We start from the raw sequence: 12,491 nt of genomic DNA, 5'->3' as shown, positions 1-12,491 counted from the left end.
GTCAATCAAATCTATAAAATTTCATAAAAGTAAAAATTATGGCAATGAAATATTTATGTTATGACAACAAATCATGCGACGGCTCAGCCGATCAATGCAGAGTAATAAATAAATTATACGGCGGCTCGGCCGACCAATTAATAACAAACAGAATATAAGGCGGCTCGGCCGACCAATAAATAAATTAAATTAATAGTAAATAATATAGGCGGTATTCCGACCATTATAACAGGGTATAAATGATACAAATAAATTTTACCGAATCGCAGAGTGATCGTGCTGATAACGTGTTATAAAAAGAACTGGAATTTTATTATATCGCAGGAATTTAAATAAAGTAAAATTTTATACCCGTACGAAGAAGATAATACTGATAAGAAAAGAGGATGTGTTATTGAAGGAGAAGGATGGTGTGTTTATATAGAAAGAAATTTACTGTGCAAATAGTGCAGCGGACCCCACATCTTTTTATATTTTCAACGAAAACGGCTCATCTTTTCTTTTGTCTTTCGTAACAATTCCGTTTTTTTATATAAAATCACTGGAATTACGTTTTTTTGTCAACTTCATACTTTTTTATAAGTTAATTTTATATAACACGTTAATACTTTTTATAAGTTAATTTTATATTACGTTTTTTTGTCAACTTCATACTTTTTTATAAGATAATACTGATATAACACGTTAATACTTTTTATAAGTTAATTTTATATTACAGTGATTTGTCTGGGTCAAGACAAGATATTTCTCAGATTTGTTTCTTCTTTTTTTTATCCACTGTGATAAAAAGCGGAATTACGTTTTTTTGTCAACTTCATACTTTTTTGTATCACTATCACCGACATTTTTTAATCGATTTCATTGCTACTAGTTATAAAAAGATAGCAAATAATATGTTACAAAAAATAGCAAAAACGGTGGAATGTAGATTTGAAGGATTTTTTTTTTTTTTTTGCACAAAGATTTGAAGGATTCGTGTTGTAATATTTGGCAAGAAAAATGGTTAAAACTATGGTTCCGATCGGTAAATATTGTTTAATGACGAAACCGTAAAAAAATTAGTTAAGTTGTGGAAAAAATTAATTAAGCTGCGGAAATTTTTTTAAATTTGCGGAATAACAGAATACATACTAGATTGATTAAAAAACTTATTAAATGAAATAAACAAAGATCAATAACTAAACTAATTACTACAAATTTTGAAAATAACTAAAATCTATTTAAAATATTTTACTTTGTATTACAAATATTTAACTTATTTTTCAATATGTTTTTAATAATATATTTACATCTTATAATATTATAAAACAATTATAGTATGTTTTTATTTACAACATAACTATTTATTATTACAAAATTTATTGCTATTTATTTTAAATTTTAAAATAATATTATCATATAATTTAATAACATGAAAATGTTGATTTTGTCAATAATAAACTAAAACTCACTTTTTCGCTTAATGAAATTTTCTTTCATGTAACGAAAGCTTGCGTTTTTACGTTTTTTCATTTCGCAACATTTTTATGAATGGTAAAATACTTGCGTGTTCCGCCATTCCGTAAGGTTAACAATCAAAGACTATATTTGATAATTTGTTCTATAATCTGTTGAGGATTGAGTCCACTTTTGTGTAGTCAGTCAATAGTCATGTCCTGGCAATGGGATTTGGAAGTTCAAAGATAATTGGCTAAAATTAGAAAACATGGGCCTCATTTTCAAGTTATATGCTTCTTCGAGAGCAAGGCCCGGCCCTGAATTACACTATACTTCTCAAACAAATTAATAATTAGCCCAAATTTAAGCTAAAATTGCTCAATCCCAACATTGAAAATGAAAACCTCAAGTTCGGTCATGTTGACAAAATTTACAAACAAAATATAAAAAAGAGAGATCGTGAGACGCATAATCATTCCCCCGCTCGGTCAACGGACAATAGATCCCTACCAAAAAAGAACCTCAAAAATTAGAGTAAAAATATATAACCAAGAAAGAGAAAAAAAAGACAGAACACGAAGAAAAAAAAGACAGAAAATTGGGACAGTTAGATAGGTTTTGTAATTTTTCCCGGCGAAAATGGAGAAACCTGAAAACCACGCAATGGAATCCGAAACTCTTGATCACCACAAATCCGAAAACACACAGCATTCCGATGAATCGGAACAACAATTGGCGACGGAGACTCCCAAATCAGACTCTTCCCAGCTCAGCCTCACCCAGGTAATGGAGGCCGTAGACGATTTCATCCAATCCCTCTCCTCCTCCACGGATCCGCTACGAGAGATTCCCCCAACGGTGGAGCCATTCCCGGAGACGGTCGATTCCTTGGTCTCAAAAATGGAATCCTCCGGTCTGGGCCGTGACGAAGCAGAGGACTCTGCATTCATCCTCGCCGTTAACCGAATCTCAAAATCGGTTATGACATTGAGAGAGCTCCGGCTCGATTCAACCCCGGTTTCCTCGTGGCTAAACCGGGCGAGCTCGGTTCAGAACCGTGCAGCGTCCCTCCTCGACGAAGAGTTTCGTCACCTCCTCGATCGTTCCAGAGAGAAGAATAAGAAAAACAACAACGCTGACGTGTCGTCCGATTCGACTCACGAATCGGACCGATGCGTCTTGCAGGAGGAAGAAACATTCCCGGACTTTCCACCGGAATCGATCTCCACCCTGGAGAAGATCGCCGGAGCCATGATCTCCGCCGGCTACGAAGCGGAGTGCTGCATGTCGTACGAGATGTCGAGGCGCCACGCGTTCAAGGAGGAGCTGAGCGAGGTCGGGTTCGAAGGGATCAACGTGGAGGACGTGCAGAGAATCCCCTGGGAGTCTCTCGAGGGAGAGATCGCCAGCTGGATCTCCATCGTCCGCCGCTGCTCCACCGTGCTTTTCCCCGGCGAGCTTTCTCTCTGCACCGCCGTGTTCTCCTCAGAGGACCACGCCGCGACTCGCAAACGCCTCTTCACGGGGCTCGTCTCCGCCGTGACGATCCGGTTTCTTGATTTCTCGGGTGCCGTGGTGCTCACGAAACGGTCCTCCGAGAAGCTTTTCAAGTTCCTTGACATGTACGAAACGCTGAGAGACTTGGTCCCTGCCGTTGAGCAATCGGACTCGGATCTCATCGAGGAGATTAAGCTGGCTCAGACGAGGCTGGGAGAAGCGGCGGTGACTATATTCGGAGAGCTTGAGAACTCGATCAAGACCGATCAGGGGAGGACCGCTGTTCCGAGCGGAGCGGTCCACCCGTTGACTCGTTACACCATGAACTACCTCAAGTACGCGTGCGAGTACAAAGACACTTTAGACCAAGTGTTCCAAACAGAACCCGAACAAGAGACCAAACGGAACCAAAGAGAAGACGACGAGGAGTACAAAGTCTCAGCCTTTGGTAGACAAATGATAAAAGTGATGGAACATCTTGACGCAAATCTTGAAGTCAAATCAAGACTATACAGAGATCCAGCACTACGATCCATATTCCTCATGAACAACGGTAGATACATTCTACAAAAGATCAAAGGGTCGACAGAGATTAGGGACTTGATGGGACAAGCGTGGACGAGGAAGAGATCAACGGAGCTTAGACAGTACCACAAGAGCTACCAGAGAGAGACTTGGGGGAAAGTGTTGCAATGTATGAACCAAGAAGGGATCCAGGTGAATGGGAAAGTTTCTAAACCGGTTTTGAAAGAGAGGTTCAAGGTGTTCAATGCTATGTTTGATGAGATTCACAAGACGCAGAGTACTTGGATTGTGAGTGATGAGCAGATGCAATCGGAGCTAAGGGTTTCTATCGCGGCGTTGGTGATTCCGGCTTATAGGTCTTTCTTTGGGAGGTATAAGCAGCATATTGATTCTGGGAGGCATTCGGATAAGTATGTTAAGTATCAGCCTGAAGATATTGAGACTTATATTGATGACTTGTTTGATGGGAATCCACCTTCTATGGCACGTAAGAGGACTTGAAAAACTATGAGAGTGTGACATATGATCTGGTTCCTTTTGCTTCTTTTTATTTTCTTCTATTATGTTCCATTTTGATTATGTTCATAGAACCGTTCTTGATATGAGACTACCATGGAAACTTTTTGTTTTACTTATTGTTTTCTCTTTTAAAAGTTTGGGAATTTTCATTTTATTTAACGTCTTATGTTTTAAATTCCTTCAAAATTATCTAGGGTTGAAGGCACAAAATTATCTTCAAAATGCATTTGAATCTTTGTATGTTTAAGTGATGATTTTGATTCATGATAAGTTGATCTTGTGGTATACTATTGTGTAATGGGTATTTCCATAACAGTTGTACGTAAAAATGTGTAGGGATGTTGTAGAAACTAGAAACTTGGATCTACTGAAGCTACATACAACACTTCAGAGATTGTATATAGAGAGGCAAGATATGTACACAAGTTTGGATTTATCAGAATTTCAAATATTCCTGAGAGTGGAGAGAAGTAACTTAATATCAATGCATGATTTGCAGACTTGGATTCCAAGAAAGAAATAAACCATTTAAGCAATTGTTGATAAGAGGCAATATTTCAAAAAGTACATAGACAACAAACTTCTTAATGCGTGTGATTGATTTACTTATGAATGCGTAAATTCCAGCTGAAGGTAAAGACTTGGTTTGAGGAAGAAAGTTTTGATGGACTATTGACAATGCAAGTTTTGCAGACTTGGATCACAAGAAACCAACCAAACCCTTTTATCAACCAAGACAAGGGTATTGACAAATAGCACTATTCCAGTAATGAAAAAAAAACACAAATCAATAATTTGCGGATTTGGATCTTAATCTGTTAGGTTAAACTTGGATCTGTATAATTAATTTTTGCTTACAGATCTAAGTACGGTATTTGGAGCAAATGTGAAACACCATATGTCAAAATCATCTCGACCAGCCAAAATTGGTTTTGTTTCACTAATTTTTTTTGCAACCTTTTTTATTTGGTTATATAGTTCAGCTTTTGGAATTACTTGATAGATAATGTGGTAGCAACTATTTTTATTTGGTGTATCGATAGCTTCTGCGGCTTTGCCTTTTGGGCCGGGACTGGGCCACTCATGATTAGAATCCACGTCATCAGGCAAGGGCCCAACAGTGATTTATGTGGACAATAATATTTATTAACAGATTGATTTCTCCTTTCCTTACAAACTCATCAGCACCTTACCAAGACTGAGCTCTCAATGGCGGCCTTCTCGATGACTCTGGTGCGTTTCCCTTTTTTCTCTCTCAAGTTTTCGTAATTTGTGTTAGTAACTCCTCTCACGCTCTCCTCTTTGTTGTTGTCATCATCATACATAGTCAAATCCGAAGGCTTTCTCAGCTGCTCCACGAAGACTTTCTCCTATCAACACCTCCGCTCCCTCTTCCACCACTTTCCGATTGAACACCAAATCTACCGTCGACTTCATCAAGTTTCCGTCTTTAACCGCATCATCTCTCCTCCTCCATACATCTTCCACCAAGAGAAACCGCCGCAGCTGCTTATCGGTTCAATCCAGTGCTGAGGTTGTTGTTTAGAAATGTGGATGTAGGATGTGTCATTTGATTAGAAAGAGACTGGCTTTGAGTTGAATTCGAGCTTATTACTCTAGGGTTGTCACTAGATTTGCGAAAAGCTTTGGCCTTTGGATTTGATTTCTTGGTTTTTGGTATGTATTTATAGCCTTTAGCGGAGCCACAATCGAAGATAACGCATAAGGTGTATTTCGATATAAGTGTTGGGAACCCAGTTGGGAAATTAGCTGGGAGGATTGTTATTGGTTTGTTTGGTGATGATGTTCCCCAAACTGTTGAGAACTTCCGTGCTCTTTGCACAGGTATGTTCCTTGTTGTACTAGTTGTGGTTTTTATAGTCAGTGTTGGCAAGGTTTGATCATCTTTGCTCACTCAGGTGAGAAGGGGTTTGGCTACAAGGGCTCAACATTCCACCGTGTCATCCGAGATTTCATGATTCAGGGTGGAGACTTTGACAAGGGCAATGTGAGTTTTTTCTTGCTGGATCCATGCTTCTCTAGTTTTGTTTTCATAGCTTCATTTGTGTTTCTATCTATCTACTTGGTTGATCTTTTGAAGGAAACACTCTTCACAATCTTTTTATAGGCCTTTTTTCTTCTTCTCTATAAGTAATATCTGGACTGAACATCATAGTTGCGGTTAGGGAACTGTTCTTGGATACTAAGTTCGCTGAGGTTCTATATGACTGTATGTTCCTTCGAGTAACTAGTTTCAGTATAATGAAATAGAAGTCTAATTGTTGAGCAGGGAACTGGAGGTAAAAGTGTATATGGTCGGACATTTAAGGATGAGAATTTCAATTGTAAGTCTATCCTTATCTCTTGTGCACTCTTGCAATCTAAACTTGTCAGTTGTGATGCATTTTCCGTATTCTATTTTTATTGACATGAGTATATAACACATACCTTCCATTTTATAAATTTCATGAAAGTAATGATGTGAAATATACACTGCAGTATCCCATGTCGGACCCGGAGTTGTGAGTATGGCAAATGCTGGCCCTAATACAAATGGAAGTCAGTTCTTCATCTGCACTGTTAAGGTAAAACTTGCAAATATCCTCCCTCTATATCATATAGAACCCAATTATACAACCTAGCGATGACATTGGATGTACATTGAAATGAAAAACCAGCCAAGTTTTTGATGCTAAGTTGAGTCTATATCAAATTAATATGAACAGACTTCATGGTTGGACGGGAGGCATGTGGTGTTCGGGCAAGTTATAGAAGGAATGGATGTCGTGAGGCTGATAGAGGAACAAGAGACAGACAGAGGAGACCGTCCCAGAAAGAAAGTGGTCATTGCAGACTGTGGTCAACTTCCAATGTCTGAAGCTTAAGTAACAACATCCAAAACCCCAAAACCTTGTGACAATGAGATTGAGTTGTATTATGCGTTTGCAATTTTTACACGCTTTCTTTTGTGAAATGGATACAAGTCCCTTTATAATAATATCAATTTCAGTTCCTGCTTTGTGATCACTTGAGAGGTTTAGCTACTTAGGTTTTGCTAATGAAGCAAACAGTAGCACTCGCAGAAGCTACAGAAGAAACAAATGAATCAAACAGAGCTTCATGCTGCTATTATTAATGGTACAGAGCCAACTGCCCAATCCTTAGAAGGCAAAGTTGTATGACAACACAAACAAATCTTTTGATGAGACTCTTTTACTGGTCAAGACTCATGTCACCCCATTGAACCTTGTGCTTAGCAGCTAGATAATGAGCACCGACTGGACCACGACTCCCATAAGGATAGTACTCAGGGATTCTCTTCTTCTCTTCAATCTCTTTAAGCAATGGAGTGAATAGTGACCAAGCTGCATCAAGCTCGTCACTTCTTATAAACAACCTTCTCTCTCCTTCTATTGCATCCAGCAGAAGCCTCTCATATGCATCTGGTATCTCCTTTGAATACCTGAGGGGAAGGGGAAAGTTCAAAAGTTAAGATCAGTTATTACTAGAGCAAAACTTCATCTTTCAATTCTAAAGTCACACTCACTTACCTTGCGGAATACAGAAGATTCAAGTTACTGCGATCCAATCTCATTCCTAAACCAGGGACCTTGTTGTTTATCTTCAAATAGATTGCTTCATCCGGTTGGACACGGATCACAAGCTCGTTTGTAGCTTTATCAAGATCACAACCAGTGTTCCTGTTATACAAATTCCCCGGAACATGCCTGAACTGCACCCTTATCTCTGCCCTGTGCATATCAATAAGAGTCAAAGAGTCAATAAGCAAAAGGGTTCACAAGTTTGAAGTTATATATGCACATACCTCCTTGTGTGTAGTGCTTTACCAGCTTTCATTAAAAAAGGCACACCGTCCCATCTTGCATTATCAATGAAAAGAGCAGCGGCTGCAAACGTCGGTGTCAGACTGTCTTTTGGTACAGTCTTATCATCGGTGTAGCCTGGATGTGTCACTCCTCCCTTTGTGTGGCTCTTGTACTGTCCTATCACCACATCTTCCATTTGAATTGGCCTCATTGAGCGTAGAACCTTAACCTGGATTGGTATATACTCTTTCATAACATTCTTTCTTGAATCAAACACAACTTATAAAAGAGGCTAACATTCTTTCTTGAACCAAACCTTTTCGTTTCTGATGTCCTCTGCGTCTAAGCTAACAGGTGTTTCCATGGCAAAGAGTGCTAAGATTTGAAGGAGATGATTCTGCATTATATCTCTTATGATTCCGTAGTGGTCAAAGTACCTGAATCAAAAACATTAAGCTTTCAATCCAATACATCAGAGATATTAAGAGTACTGATGAGTTTACTTACCCTCCACGTCCTTCAGTGCCAAAGTCCTCAGAGAATATGAACTGCACGTTCCTTATGTACTGCCTTGACCATAACGGTTCAAATATAAGGTTTGAGAATCTAAGAACAGATAAGTTCTCCACTAGCTCCTTTCCTAAGTAATGGTCTATCCTGTAAAGAAGAACGCAAATGTAATCAATTATATCAGCACAACAAGAAAGCTAAAAGTGCAATATCTTGTATCTCCTACCTAAATATTTGATCTTCCTCCAAATACTGCTTGAGAGATTTGGTTAAAGCAGCAGAGGTTTCAGAATCTCGGCCAAAAGGTTTCTCTACGATGACTCTAGTCCAGCCATTGACAGATGAAGCTGAGGAGCTTGCACATTTCACAGCGTCTACAAATATATTTGGAGGGATAGACAAGTAAAAGAGGCGGTTTGAGATTCTTCCAGCCTGCAGAAAGAGAGAGAAAGGATTTAAGTATCCCTAATAAACAGAACCAAGTCTACTCCAATCTTCTAAATGCAAACATACCTCATGTTCCTTGAGCTTCTTGTCTAATTCAGTAAAATGTTCCTGAGAATCATATTGACCAGAATGGTAAAAACATCTCTTGAGAAATTCTTCCATCTTCTCACCACAGTTTGCCCTGAGATCCAGATGGAACCATAACCTTCAACAAACTATCTCCAACTAAAAAGAAGCATGAAGATGGAGCTAGAACTGCTCACCTCTTATCAATCCTGCAGGTGAGAGTTTTGCTGACCATGTTTCTAAGTTCAACATCTGTCATTTTACTCCTAGAGTAACCGTATATTGTAAAATGCTGTGACAACAACATTAGGCTTTAGTATGCAAACCACAAAGACACAGTCAACCAAAATAGCAGAGAATTAAACGTTAAGAAGGTAACGATATACAACCTCAGGAAGACAGTCTTCATAGTAAAGAGCGAAAAGAGCAGGGAAAATCTTCTTCTTGGCAAGATCACCAGAGGCTCCAACCACCGTGATACTAACAGTTGACTGGTTTTGACCATCAGATTCTGATCCAACCTTGGCTGCTTCTTCAGATAGAACTGATAACACCTCATCTTTCAATCCCTTGAAAGAAGATTTACTACTCTCTGTTGAATCTGAATTGGTGACTATTGCACCTAAGAAAACCAATATAAATGTCACAGCAAGTCCTTCTACTGATGTGAACATTTTCATTTAAGATTTTAAAGTTACATCTAAATGATTTCATGAGACTTCAAAGTTCCAATCTTTCACAAATACAATTTATACAGTAATGATAACATAAGAATTGAAAGTTTTAATTTTTCACAAGTTGAATTTGCAGTTAATAAGCTTGTTTTTTTTAAGGCTTGATCAAATCCAATAAAGGAGGAAGAGAATAAAAAAAACTGACCATCTTGCATAAAGACAGAACTACGACCAGACTTCCTCTGGAATCTAACACAGAGCTCATGAGCTTTAAGTCCTTGAGGAGAAGCAGATAGGAAGGAGAGTGATCGATGTCGGTTACCGTTAACCGGTGACAAAGAAGCAGAATAACCGGTACGATATGACCGGGAGGTGACGGAGGAAGACAACGACGCCATCATCAAACGTACTAGTACTACAGAGAGATAAAGGAGGATTTAGGCTAAAGAAAATTTAAAGAACATAAGAAACATCGAAAGGGCATTTCTGCAAATAAGAAACCTTTTGAGATCCCCCAAAGGTTCACACACCAACTACTGTTAATGGGTATGGCAACGTGAAGGGCGTCCCGTCTGCACAAAAATAATATTCAATTCAACCAAACACCCACACAAGTGGACTTTTACTTTCTCTTTTTGTTTGTTCCATTTCATTACAAGAGATGTCCGAATATATTATACGTTTTCTCAAAAAAGATTCTCTCTTTTTTTTTTGGGAACTGTCAAATCAAAATTGCTCAGAAAAAACTTACAGCATCTTCAACTCTTACAACAAAAAAAAAAAAGACAAAGGCAATGACAATGAATACTCTCTCAAAACACTACTACAAATGTGGTAAGAAGAAGCTTAACTCGCAGGCCAATAGCCTGCACAAAATTCAAATCTCCCTATCATGATTCTCTTTCTACCAACAACAAAACTATCAAAAACCCTCCAAAACTGTGCTCTTCAAGAAGCTAAAAAATCACAGAACGAGGGCGACTTTCTCGTGAGATATCATCGGAGATGCGTTTGCTATTAATGGCTCGTAATGATCTGCTCCACCACCACACCAACCTAAAAAAACGAGCATAGACGATTTCGTCAATTACCAAATTCAAATTAGATCTGAGAATGAATCAAATGGTGTTTCTTTATTATTATACCTGTCCCTTTCATGAATAGAAAGAGTGGAGACTCAATAACCTCACTTCTCGGCTTGTGAGGAAGGAAGAACACACAGTTCTCTTCCTCCACCATCCCATCTGCTCCATGCGCTTGCACCTATCATTATAATACACAGCCTTAGTTTTAATGTAATTTAGTAACACAAAAAAAAAACTTTGATAAGACTAATATACTCACTCACCACATAGATTTCTCGTTTGAACTCTGTGGCGAGACATTCAATAGCAATGTCATCCCCAAAAGCAGCTGCATACCCTTGTCTGTTCTCATCTACGGATAACAAACCGTCTTCCGTGTACTGCAAGGTGATGATATCATGCTCGTCTTCTGATGACCCTGATATCGACATGTACTTGGCCCAACTAGGCCCATCGTTCACCGGTAGACACCTCTCTCTGTAGATCGACTCTGCAGCTGTTTCTCTGCAATGAAGCAAACAATTTAAACATAAGACAAATGCATTCATAAGCCTCTATACGTCCCGACAACAGAACCAGATCTGAACTTGTTGTAAGAAAACAACCAAAAGGAAGTACCTTTGCATTCCGATTTGCATGAGTTCTTCAATGGCGGAATCTAGACTCTCACGCTCGTCCTTTTTCGCGAGCAGCTTCTCCTCCTGAACGATATGAATCCCCCACCCACTCTTCAGATCCGGCGAGTACATATGCCTAATCGCCTCCGCGATAGCCTCCTTCTCCACCTCTCCCGCGGATCCGAAATCCTCCAAAAACCTCCTCACGGTCCTCCGCCGTAGGTCACGAGCGTCGATCCCGCACGCCCCCATGGCCTTCTGCGACGCGGTGAAGAGGCAGTTCCCGTCGGAGGAAACCTCTCCGCCGTGAGAGAGGCGGAAAACGACGGGCGGCGACGAGGTTTGCCCTTTCCCGGGATGCTTCCACAGCACGCCCATCGCGTGGAGACGCTGAAGGTGCCGTCTTTGCTGCTCCTCGAGACCGTAGACCTCGTCCCACGCGGTCGTGGCGGCGGCGGCGGACATGGTTTTCTCCACCGCTTCGACGGCTGCGGCTGCCGTGGATTGGTCGACGAGATCCACGTCATCGAGAGGTGCGGAGGCTGTCGGGGGTTCTCTCCATTGGACGGTCGGTGACGGAGATTGCAATGTCGCCGTTGAATCGCAAAGAAGCTTTCCCATTATTACAGATTAGGAGAGAGAGAGAGAGAGAGAGTTTTGTCTCAACGGCTAGATAAGGGATGTAAGAGAAATGCGTTTGTTGGAGTTAACGGTCAGATCTGTTATGACTATAACGCGGGAGGGGAGAGTAACACGTGTCGTAATCATAGTGGATTACTTAAGTCCTCTGACTAACGAATGGCTGAGGTTTGACCGCGCTATGGTGGACCACGCCACTCGAAAACAGTAACCTACCTTTTTTATTATTGTCATTTTATTTTAATATAAAAAATTTCGATTTTAATCCTCTCTCGTTTCCTTATTTGTTAAATTTGTCCCCTTAGCTGTCGTTATTAGCTGGCGCACACATGATGTAGCCTTTTTGGTAGATTACCAATTAGAGTTAGCCACATCAGCTTTTGTAAGGGATTTGACCAATGAGAGAGCTTGCTCACACGTATGAGTTGTGTCAGGGATGGGGAGAGCTGCAACACATGTGCGGATTTGTCTTGGACGGCGTGAACAAATGTCATGAATCGCGCGTTAAAGTTAACGGTTTTTTTTTTTATTTCACCTGTAACGGCTAGAAAATGATAAATCTTTGCTTTCCCATTGGCGTGTGTGTAATAATAACCTAAGGAGTAAAGGACCGGATTTAATGTTGTAATAGAAATAAAATGATATTAT

The 12,491-nt window shown here is 39.8% G+C and overlaps 4 protein-coding genes across 4 annotated transcripts; 2 read left to right on the top strand and 2 right to left on the bottom strand.

Moving 5' to 3' along the window:
* The first annotated feature begins 2,012 nt into the window (after positions 1 to 2,012).
* On the top strand, positions 2,013 to 3,997 carry LOC106332976 (exocyst complex component EXO70B1-like). The gene has a single exon (XM_013771459.1). It carries the CDS (start codon positions 2,077 to 2,079, stop codon positions 3,958 to 3,960), a length of 1,884 nt encoding a protein of 627 aa, XP_013626913.1. The 5' UTR covers positions 2,013 to 2,076; the 3' UTR covers positions 3,961 to 3,997.
* A 1,148-nt stretch (positions 3,998 to 5,145) lies between these two features.
* On the top strand, positions 5,146 to 6,991 carry LOC106334964 (photosynthetic NDH subunit of lumenal location 5, chloroplastic). Its single transcript, XM_013773374.1, has 7 exons — positions 5,146 to 5,211; positions 5,306 to 5,512; positions 5,670 to 5,823; positions 5,898 to 5,986; positions 6,269 to 6,323; positions 6,478 to 6,563; positions 6,705 to 6,991. Exons 1-7 carry the CDS (start codon positions 5,188 to 5,190, stop codon positions 6,861 to 6,863), a joined length of 774 nt encoding a protein of 257 aa, XP_013628828.1. The 5' UTR covers positions 5,146 to 5,187; the 3' UTR covers positions 6,864 to 6,991.
* A 20-nt stretch (positions 6,992 to 7,011) lies between these two features.
* LOC106334962 (glucose-6-phosphate 1-dehydrogenase 2, chloroplastic) lies at positions 7,012 to 10,086 on the bottom strand. Its single transcript, XM_013773372.1, has 11 exons — positions 10,004 to 10,086; positions 9,708 to 9,917; positions 9,218 to 9,450; positions 9,026 to 9,120; positions 8,829 to 8,943; positions 8,542 to 8,747; positions 8,313 to 8,462; positions 8,122 to 8,242; positions 7,805 to 8,034; positions 7,530 to 7,730; positions 7,012 to 7,441 (listed from the first exon to the last, which is right to left on the bottom strand). The coding sequence occupies exons 2-11, from the start codon at positions 9,901 to 9,903 to the stop codon at positions 7,192 to 7,194; spliced, it is 1,797 nt and encodes a 598-aa protein (XP_013628826.1). The 5' UTR covers positions 9,904 to 9,917; positions 10,004 to 10,086; the 3' UTR covers positions 7,012 to 7,191.
* Positions 10,087 to 10,095: 9 nt separating this feature from the next.
* Positions 10,096 to 11,894, bottom strand: LOC106334963. Its single transcript, XM_013773373.1, has 4 exons — positions 11,206 to 11,894; positions 10,851 to 11,091; positions 10,648 to 10,765; positions 10,096 to 10,558 (listed from the first exon to the last, which is right to left on the bottom strand). Exons 1-4 carry the CDS (start codon positions 11,823 to 11,825, stop codon positions 10,467 to 10,469), a joined length of 1,071 nt encoding a protein of 356 aa, XP_013628827.1. The 5' UTR covers positions 11,826 to 11,894; the 3' UTR covers positions 10,096 to 10,466.
* Between the last annotated feature and the right edge of the window lie 597 nt (positions 11,895 to 12,491).

The sequence above is a fragment of the Brassica oleracea genome, chromosome C3 (genome assembly GCF_000695525.1).
Source record: "Brassica oleracea var. oleracea cultivar TO1000 chromosome C3, BOL, whole genome shotgun sequence".
NCBI lineage: Eukaryota > Viridiplantae > Streptophyta > Magnoliopsida > Brassicales > Brassicaceae > Brassica > Brassica oleracea.
The sequence above is the reverse complement of the archived record's forward strand: the minus strand, read 5'-3'. Positions and strand labels throughout refer to the sequence as shown.

What these genes read in the sequence shown, in the direction of transcription:
- LOC106332976 (XM_013771459.1), top strand. Translation starts at nt 2,077, where the DNA reads ATGGAGAAACCTGAAAACCACGCAATGGAATCCGAAACTCTTGATCAC.
- LOC106334964 (XM_013773374.1), top strand. Translation starts at nt 5,188, where the DNA reads ATGGCGGCCTTCTCGATGACTCTG. An exon ending in TAAGGATGAGAATTTCAATT is followed by an intron (nt 6,324 to 6,477) that starts GTAAGTCTATCC and finishes TATACACTGCAG; the next exon opens with TATCCCATGTCGGACCCGGA. An exon ending in TCTTCATCTGCACTGTTAAG is followed by an intron (nt 6,564 to 6,704) that starts GTAAAACTTGCA and finishes TAATATGAACAG; the next exon opens with ACTTCATGGTTGGACGGGAG.
- LOC106334962 (XM_013773372.1), bottom strand. Translation starts at nt 9,903, where the DNA reads ATGATGGCGTCGTTGTCTTCCTCCGTCACCTCCCGGTCATATCGTACC. An exon ending in GAGGAAGATCAAATATTTAG is followed by an intron (nt 8,463 to 8,541) that starts GTAGGAGATACA and finishes TCTTCTTTACAG; the next exon opens with GATAGACCATTACTTAGGAA. An exon ending in AATCTTCTGTATTCCGCAAG is followed by an intron (nt 7,442 to 7,529) that starts GTAAGTGAGTGT and finishes CCTTCCCCTCAG; the next exon opens with GTATTCAAAGGAGATACCAG.
- LOC106334963 (XM_013773373.1), bottom strand. Translation starts at nt 11,825, where the DNA reads ATGGGAAAGCTTCTTTGCGATTCAACGGCGACATTGCAATCTCCGTCA. An exon ending in ATGCAAATCGGAATGCAAAG is followed by an intron (nt 11,092 to 11,205) that starts GTACTTCCTTTT and finishes GCTTCATTGCAG; the next exon opens with AGAAACAGCTGCAGAGTCGA. An exon ending in TCTATTCATGAAAGGGACAG is followed by an intron (nt 10,559 to 10,647) that starts GTATAATAATAA and finishes TCGTTTTTTTAG; the next exon opens with GTTGGTGTGGTGGTGGAGCA.